We start from the raw sequence: 10,583 nt of genomic DNA on the forward strand, positions 1-10,583 counted from the left end.
CTCAGGATAGCGGGGGCGCTCCTCATACACTTACTGGACTTATTAACATCTTGTCGTCTCGGGTGTCGGTCGTGTTACTGGATCGTACGTCATTGTGTTACCTGTTGTTCGGTTTTGGTCCCTTTCCTTGGGGAGACTGGTCCTCCGTATCTCCAGCTGTCACGTGGACCTCCTCGGTGTCACAATCTCCTTCCTTGATCACCCCATGGTTACTTTGTATCCGGTTCTGGAGTTCGCTCTGATATCTTCTCTCCTCGCATAGACTGTCTGTATCGCAGTCCTCCAGACTGTCCGAACTGAGTCCTAGATCCAGGTCACCGCAACCGTACACAGGACCGTGAAGAGATCTCCGAGCGCTGTCAGCCTCCATTACTGATGTCCGGAATCACTTCACATAAACACACAAACACATATTAATACTAATTAGAGGCATGAACAGGCGTGAAGTACATGGTTAGAAGGTCATAGAAGGTGGTACTCCAGCGCTGGGAGTGAGGGAACATTATAAGGTGCTCCAAACCGTTTCTGGCTGCAGTTTCTTATAGCTGAGGCTACTTCCTGTCAGCCATATTGTATCTCAGGGGCCAATAATCATTGTCTCCCAGTCACAGAACGCTTACAAGTCTATATATATATATACACACAGTGTATTTGTGTAAGGCTTCTCTTCTATCCCTCTGTCAGTTCTCCCTGTCAAACACTCAGGGCGGATTCACACGAACGTGAATTGCGTCCGTGCAGGCCGCGTGGTTTTCACGCAGCTCGCATGGACCAATAGAAGTCTATGGGGCAGTACAGACAGTCCGTGCTTTTTGCGCAGCGTTTGTCCGCTGCGTAAAAAGCCCTACAGGTTCAATATCTCTGCGTTTTTCGCGCATGACGCACCCATTGAAGTCAATGGGTGCGTGAAAACCACGCATGTCGCACGGAAGCACTTCTGTGCTAACTGGCTGTTTCGCGCACCAGCTGTCAAAAGGATGAATGTGACCAGAAAAGCACCACGTGGTCTTCTGTTTACAAACATCCGAATGGCGTGTCATAATGATGGCGGCTGCACGAAAACCACGCAGCCGCACATCATATGATGCTACCACACCGAGCAGGTAAGTGGCTTTTGCGCAGGCAAAAGGCTGCGTGTTTTGCGTGCGCAAAAACGCCACGTTCGACTGAATCAGGCTATGTTCACACGGCTTATTTACGGACGTAATTCGGGCTACAGCTACCACTGTAGAAATCTGCCGCTTGTCATTCATTTCACAGCGCCCACTAAAGCCCCTTACAGCCGCTCTCTGCTATGGCTTCTTACAGGGGGGTCCTCAACTTGGGAAGCCCCTACATTAACTCCAAATGCCCTAACAGGGACTGCCCCTTTAATGACAAGAAATGTAAAAATAAAAGTAAGTAACGAAATAAATAAATAGATGATAAGTTATAAAAAAGATACAAACTGAAGGCAACAATGGAACAAGTGACTGCGTCTGCTGCCCCCGGGCTCATGACTTCCCCCACTACTAATATACAGGATCAGAAAATGACAAAGTCACATCTGAGATCAGAAACATATAACGAGATGACGGACGGGCCTGACATACCTGATCCTGCAGCTCGCACTGACGCACCCAGGGCTGCTCTGCTCTGACGTTCCCATAGTGACCAAAGGGACAACAAACTGCCGGGAACAAAAGCTGCAAGTGTAGGCCGCAGCCATGGAGGAGCAGGGCCCGGCTCATGCTGCCCCCTGGGGCCACCTGCAGTCCTGTCCATTATAATACATGTACAGATTATATATAGGGGGGGATAAATGTCAGTATATTCTCCTAGATACATATAGAGGGAGGGAAATGAATGACGTTAGAAGGTGATTGCAGCAGCTAAAGATATGGGGGGGGGGGGGTTGTGTGACCTGGCGCAGGTTTAGTGATGTCATCGCCTGTCACAGGGTAATTGAGGGGTTCACAGGTCACTGATCTTATGGCTCGTGTCTCCTCCGCCAGACGCCAGGTAATAAGAGGGGAGGGTATTCCATAATTCACTAGATATCCAGGTATAATGTATTGAAGTAAGAGTGCTTATGTATGTGTATATGTGTGTATAGTGTCTACAATATGTGTATAGTGCGTATAATGTATTTATAATGTGTGTGTATAGTGTGTACAATATGTGTATAATGCATGTATAATGTACAGATGTAGCCATCTTTATCTTGACTTTTAACGCATTAAATACACAGCGGCAAGAAACTTTAACTTGACTTTTTGAATGTCTTTTGTTGTGTGATATCACCCGCAGCAATTATCAGTCAAGATAAAGATGGCGACATCCGTATATACGCACTGAAGCCCCATTATTATGACCACCTCCTACTCTCACCGTCGGCAGCGCGTAGCCCATGAAGGACGTGCTGTGTGCGGTGGGCTTGGTGGGTATATAAGGGGTGCGGTCGGCTGTCTGATCACATATGCGCCACCCATAGCGAAACGTCGCACTGTCACTGGCTACAAATAAATACATTATTTGTTTGGATAAATAACTCCATATTGGTGTGCTTAGTACTTCTCTTCTCTACTGGATCGGGTTGGGCCCCTGATCATGCACCCACATCATTACCTAGTGCTATCCGAACCTTGTAACTAAGGTCTTCTCTAATGAGTCACGTTTTCTGCTTCATGGAACGGATGGACGTTGGCGTGTCAGGCGAGAAACATCAGAGAACAAACACCCGGCAGCCATTGCTGGAAGAACACGAGCCGGTGGCGGCAGCGTTATGGTCGGGGGATATTTTCCTGGCGTTCTCTCGGCCTCTCATTCATGTGGAAGGCTCTGAAGCGATTGGGGTGTGAGTCCATCGTTGCAGATCCCCCCCCCCATACATGCTGATTGTCTTCCCTGGGGTGGCTGGAATCTTCCAACAAGACAATGCGACATGTCCGACAGTGGTAGGAAGAGCACGACCAAGACCTCCAAGTACTTCCCCGGCCCCCTAATCTAGTATGTATAATGTATGGATAATGTATGTATAATGTATAATGTATGTATAATGTATGTATAATGTATGTATAATGTATGTGTGTATAATGTATGTATAATGTATGTATGTATAATGTATGTATAATGTATGGATGTATAATGTATGTATAATGTATGTATAATGTATGGATGTATAATGTATGTATAATGTATGTATAATGTATGTATGTATAATGTATGTATAATGTATGTATAATGTATGTATGTATAATGTATGTATAATGTATGTATAATGTATGGATGTATAATGTATGTATAATGTATGTATAATGTATGTATGTATAATGTATGTATAATGTATGTATAATGTATGTATGTATAATGTATGTATAATGTATGTATGTATAATGTATGTATAATGTATGTATAATGTATGGATGTATAATGTATGTATAATGTATGTATAATGTATGGATGTATAATGTATGTATAATGTATGTATAATGTATGTATAATGTATGGATGTATAATGTATGTATAATGTATGTATTATGTATAATGTATGTATAATGTATGTATAATGTATGGATGTATAATGTATGTATAATGTATGGATGTATAATGTAGTATGTATAATGTATGTATAATGTATAATGTATGTATAATGTATGTATAATGTATAGATGTATAATGTATGTATGTATAATGTATGTATAATGTATGGATGTATAATGTATGTATAATGTATGTATAATGTATGGATGTATAATGTATGTATAATGTATGTATAATGTATGTATAATGTATAATGTATGTATAATGTATGTATAATGTATGTATAATGTATGTATAATGTATGTATCTATAATGTAGTATGTATAATGTATGTATAATGTATAATGTATGTATAATGTATGGATGTATAATGTATGTATGTATAATGTATGTATAATGTATGTATAATGTATGTATAATGTATGTATAATGTATGTATAATGTATGGATGTATAATGTATGTATAATGTATGTATAATGTATGGATGTATAATGTATGGATGTATAATGTATGGATGTATAATGTAGTATGTATAATGTATGTATAATGTATAATGTATAATGTATGTATAATGTATGTATAATGTATGTATAATGTATGTATAATGTATGGATGTATAATGTATGTATGTATAATGTATGTATAATGTATGTATAATGTATGTATAATGTATGTATAATGTATGTATGTATAATGTATGTATGTATAATGTATGTATAATGTATGTATAATGTATGTATAATGTATGTATAATGTATGGATGTATAATGTATGTATAATGTATGTATAATGTATGTATGTATAATGTATGGATGTATAATGTATGTATAATGTATGGATGTATAATGTATGGATGTATAATGTATGGATGTATAATGTATGTATAATGTATGGATGTATAATGTATGGATGTATAATGTATGTATAATGTATGTATAATGTATGTAGTATGTATAATGTATGGATGTATAATGTATGGATGTATAATGTATGTATAATGTATGTATAATGTATATAGTATGTATAATGTATGTATAATGTATGTAGTATGTATAATGTATGTATAATGTATGTATGTATAATGTATGTAGTATGTATAATGTATGTATAATGTATGTATAATGTATGTATAATGTATGTATAATGTATGGATGTATAATGTATGTATAATGTATGTATAATGTATGTATGTATAATGTATGTATAATGTATGTATAATGTATGTATAATGTATGTATGTATAATGTATGTATAATGTATGTATAATGTATGTATAATGTATGGATGTATAATGTATGTATAATGTATGTATAATGTATGTATGTATGTATAATGTATGTATAATGTATGTATAATGTATGGATGTATAATGTATGTATAATGTATGGATGGGAAATGAATGACGTTAGAAGGTGATTGCAGCAGCTAAAGATATGGGGGGGGGGGTTGTGTGACCTGGCGCAGGTTTAGTGATGTCATCGCCTGTCACAGGGTAATTGGGGGCTTCACAGGTCACTGATCTTATGGCTCGTGTCTCCTCCGCCAGACGCCAGGTAATAAGAGGGGAGGGTATTCCATAAAGCACTAGATATCCATGTATAATGTATTGAAGTAAGAGTGCTTATGTATGTGTATATGTGTGTATAGTGTCTACAATATGTGTATAGTGCGTATAATGTATTTATAATGTGTGTGTATAGTGTGTACAATATGTGTATAATGCATGTATAATGTACAGATGTAGCCATCTTTATCTTGACTTTTAACGCATTAAATACACAGCGGCAAGAAACTTTAACTTGACTTTTTGAATGTCTTTTGTTGTGTGATATCGCCCGCAGCAATTATCAGTCAAGATAAAGATGGCGACATCCGTATATACGCACTGAAGCCCCATTATTATGACCACCTCCTACTCTCACCGTCGGCAGCCTGTAGCCCATGAAGGACGTGCTGTGTGCGGTGGGCTTGGTGGGTATATAAGGGGTGCGGTCGGCTGTCTGATCACATATGCGCCACCCATAGCGAAACGTCGCACTGTCACTGGCTACAAATAAATACATTATTTGTTTGGATAAATAACTCCATATTGGTGTGCTTAGTACTTCTCTTCTCTACTGGATCGGGTTGGGCCCCTGATCATGCACCCACATCATTACCTAGTGCTATCCGAACCTTGTAACTAAGGTCTTCTCTAATGAGTCACGTTTTCTGCTTCATGGAACGGATGGACGTTGGCGTGTCAGGCGAGAAACATCAGAGAACAAACACCCGGCAGCCATTGCTGGAAGAACACGAGCCGGTGGCGGCAGCGTTATGGTCGGGGGATATTTTCCTGGCGTTCTCTCGGCCTCTCATTCATGTGGAAGGCTCTGAAGCGATTGGGGTGTGAGTCCATCGTTGCAGATCCCCCCCCCCCAGACAATCAGCATGTATGGACATGCTGATTGTCTTCCCTGGGGTGGCTGGAATCTTCCAACAAGACAATGCGACATGTCCGACAGTGGTAGGAAGAGCACGACCAAGACCTCCAAGTACTTCCCCGGCCCCCTAATCTAGTATGTATAATGTATGTATAATGTATGTATAATGTATGTATAATGTATGTATAATGTATGGATGTATAATGTATGTATGTATAATGTATGTATAATGTATGTATGTATAATGTATGTATAATGTATGTATAATGTATGTATGTATAATGTATGTATGTATAATGTATGTATAATGTATGTATAATGTATGTATAATGTATGGATGTATAATGTATGTATAATGTATGTATAATGTATGGATGTATAATGTATGTATAATGTATGTATAATGTATGTATAATGTATGGATGTATAATGTATGTATAATGTATGTATTATGTATAATGTATGTATAATGTATGTATAATGTATGGATGTATAATGTATGTATGTATGTATGTATGTATGTATGTATAATGTATGGATGTATAATGTAGTATGTATAATGTATGTATAATGTATAATGTATGTATAATGTATGTATAATGTATGGATGTATAATGTATGTATGTATAATGTATGTATAATGTATGTATAATGTATGTATAATGTATGTATAATGTATGTATAATGTATGGATGTATAATGTATGTATAATGTATGTATAATGTATGGATGTATAATGTATGTATAATGTATGTATAATGTATGTATAATGTATAATGTATGTATAATGTATGTATAATGTATGTATAATGTATGGATGTATAATGTATATATGTATAATGTATGGATGTATAATGTATGGATGTATAATGTAGTATGTATAATGTATGTATAATGTATAATGTATGTATAATGTATGTATAATGTATGGATGTATAATGTATGTATGTATAATGTATGTATGTATAATGTATGTATAATGTATGTATAATGTATGTATAATGTATGGATGTATAATGTATGTATAATGTATGTATGTATAATGTATGGATGTATAATGTATGTATGTATAATGTATGGATGTATAATGTATGGATGTATAATGTAGTATGTATAATGTATGTATAATGTATAATGTATGTATAATGTATGTATAATGTATGTATAATGTATGGATGTATAATGTATGTATGTATAATGTATGTATAATGTATGTATAATGTATGTATAATGTATAATGTATAATGTATGTATAATGTATGTATGTATAATGTATGTATAATGTATGTATGTATAATGTATGTATAATGTATGTATGTATAATGTATGGATGTATAATGTATGTATAATGTATGGATGTATAATGTATGGATGTATAATGTATGGATGTATAATGTATGTATAATGTATGGATGTATAATGTATGGATGTATAATGTATGTATAATGTATGTATAATGTATGTAGTATGTATAATGTATGGATGTATAATGTATGGATGTATAATGTATGTATAATGTATGTATAATGTATGTAGTATGTATAATGTATGTATAATGTATGTAGTATGTATAATGTATGTATAATGTATGTATAATGTATGTATGTATAATGTATGTAGTATGTATAATGTATGTATAATGTATGTATAATGTATGTATAATGTATGGATGTATAATGGATGTATAATGTATGTATAATGTATGTATAATGTATGTATAATGTATGTATAATGTATGTATAATGTATGTATAATGTATGGATGTATAATGTATGTATAATGTATGTATAATGTATGTATAATGTATGGATGTATAATGTATGTATAATGTATGGATGTATAATGTATGTATGTATAATGTATGTATAATGTATGTATAATGTATGTATAATGTATGGATGTATAATGTATGTATAATGTATGTATAATGTATGTATGTATAATGTATGTATAATGTATGTATAATGTATGTATAATGTATAGATGTATAATGTATGTATAATGTATGTATAATGTATGTATAATGTATGTATGTATGTATAATGTATGTATGTATAATGTATGTAGTATGTATAATGTATGTATAATGTATGTATAATGTATGTATATGTTATGGATGTATAATGTATGTATGTATAATGTATGTATAATGTATGTATGTATAATGTATGTATAATGTATGTATAATGTATGTATGTATAATGTATGTATAATGTATGTATAATGTATGTATAATGTATGTATGTATAATGTATGTATAATGTATGTATGTATGTATAATGTATGTATAATGTATGTATAATGTATGGATGTATAATGTATGGATGTATAATGTATGTATAATGTATGTATGTATAATGTATGTATAATGTATGTATAATGTATGTATAATGTATGTATGTATAATGTATGTATAATGTATGTATGTATAATGTATGTATAATGTATGTATGTATAATGTATGTATAATGTATGTATGTATAATGTATGTATAATGTATGTATAATGTATGTATAATGTATGTATGTATAATGTATGTATAATGTATGTATGTATAATGTATGTATAATGTATGTATAATGTATAATGTATGTATAATGTATGTATGTATAATGTATGTATAATGTATGTATAATGTATGTATGTATAATGTATGTATAATGTATGTATAATGTATGTATAATGTATGTATAATGTATGGATGTATAATGTATGTATAATGTATGTATAATGTATGTATGTATAATGTATGTATAATGTATGTATAATGTATGTATGTATAATGTATGGATGTATAATGTATGTATAATGTATGTATGTATAATGTATGGATGTATAATGTATGGATGTATAATGTATGGATGTATAATGTATGTATAATGTATGGATGTATAATGTATGTATAATGTATGTATAATGTATGTATAATGTATGTAGTATGTATAATGTATGGATGTATAATGTATGGATGTATAATGTATGGATGTATAATGTATGTATAATGTATGTATAATGTATGTAGTATGTATAATGTATGTATAATGTATGTATAATGTATGTAGTATGTATGTAGTATGTATAATGTATGTATAATGTATGTATGTATAATGTATGTAGTATGTATAATGTATGTATAATGTATGTATAATGTATGTATAATGTATGGATGTATAATGGATGTATAAATGGATGTATAATGTATGTATAATGTATGTATAATGTATGGATGTATAATGTATGTATAATGTATGTATAATGTATGTATAATGTATGGATGTATAATGTATGTATATGTATGTATAATGTATGTATGTATAATGTATGTATAATGTATGTATAATGTATGTATGTATAATGTATGTATAATGTATGTATGTATAATGTATGTATAATGTATGTATAATGTATGTATGTATAATGTATGTATGTATAATGTATGTAGTATGTATAATGTATGTATAATGTATGTATAATGTATGTATGTATAATGTATGTATAATGTATGTATGTATAATGTATGTATAATGTATGTATAATGTATGTATAATGTATGGATGTATAATGTATGGATGTATAATGTATGTATAATGTATGTATGTATAATGTATGTATAATGTATGTATAATGTATGTATAATGTATGTATGTATAATGTATGTATAATGTATGTATATGTATGTATGTATAATGTATGTATAATGTATGTATAATGTATGTATGTATAATGTATGTATGTATAATGTATGTATGTATAATGTATGTAGTATGTATAATGTATGTATAATGTATGTATAATGTATGTATGTATAATGTATGTATAATGTATGTATAATGTATGGATGTATAATGTATGTATGTATAATGTATGTATGTATAATGTATGTATAATGTATGTATAATGTATGTATAATGTATGTATAATGTATGTATGTATAATGTATGTATAATGTATGTATAATGTATGTATGTATAATGGATGTATAATGTATGGATGTATAATGTATGGATGTATAATGTATGTATAATGTATGTATATATGTATGTATAATGTATGTATAATGTATGATGTATAATGTATGTATAATGTATGTATATATGTATAATGTATGTATAATGTATGTATAATGAATGTATGTATAAAGTATGTATAATGTATGTAATGTATGTATGTATAATGTATGTATGTATAATGTATGTAGTATGTATAATGTATGTATAATGTATGTATAATGTATGTATGTATAATGTATGTATGTATAATGTATGTATGTATAATGTATGTATGTAGTATGTATGTATAATGTATGTATGTATAATGTATGTATGTATAATGTATGTATAATGTATGTATGTATAATGTATGTATAATGTATGTATGTATATGTATGTATATGTATGTATGTATAAATGTATGTAGTATGTATGTATAATGTATGTATTTATAATGTATGTAATGTATAATGTATGTATGTATAATGTATGTATAATGTATGTATGTATAATGTATGTATGTAGTATGTATGTATAATGTATGTATGTATAATGTATGTATAATGTATGGATGTATAATGTATGTATAATGGATGTATAATGTATGGATGTATAATGTATGGATGTATAATGTATGTATAATGTATG

General features: G+C 31.4%; 1 protein-coding gene across 3 annotated transcripts in view; it reads right to left on the reverse strand.

The window, feature by feature from the left end:
- JHY (junctional cadherin complex regulator) overlaps positions 1-1,705 on the reverse strand; it is a 53,872-nt gene extending 52,167 nt beyond the window's left edge. For 2 of the 3 annotated variants that reach the window (XR_012850924.1, XM_075840620.1), the window contains exons 1-2: positions 1,593-1,704; positions 102-388 (exon numbers count right to left, since the gene is read on the reverse strand). Coding sequence is in view for 1 of the 3 variants with exons in the window: in XM_075840620.1 (XP_075696735.1) it covers positions 102-370 (269 nt within the window). In the remaining 2 variants the exon portion in view is untranslated. Of the gene's footprint in view, positions 1-101; positions 389-1,592 lie in introns of all 3 variants that reach the window. The other variant, XR_012850925.1, reaches the window with a different exon arrangement.
- Positions 1,706-10,583: the final 8,878 nt, after the last annotated feature.

This window comes from Rhinoderma darwinii, chromosome 10 (assembly GCF_050947455.1).
Source record: "Rhinoderma darwinii isolate aRhiDar2 chromosome 10, aRhiDar2.hap1, whole genome shotgun sequence".
NCBI classification, from domain to species: Eukaryota; Metazoa; Chordata; class Amphibia; order Anura; family Rhinodermatidae; genus Rhinoderma; species Rhinoderma darwinii.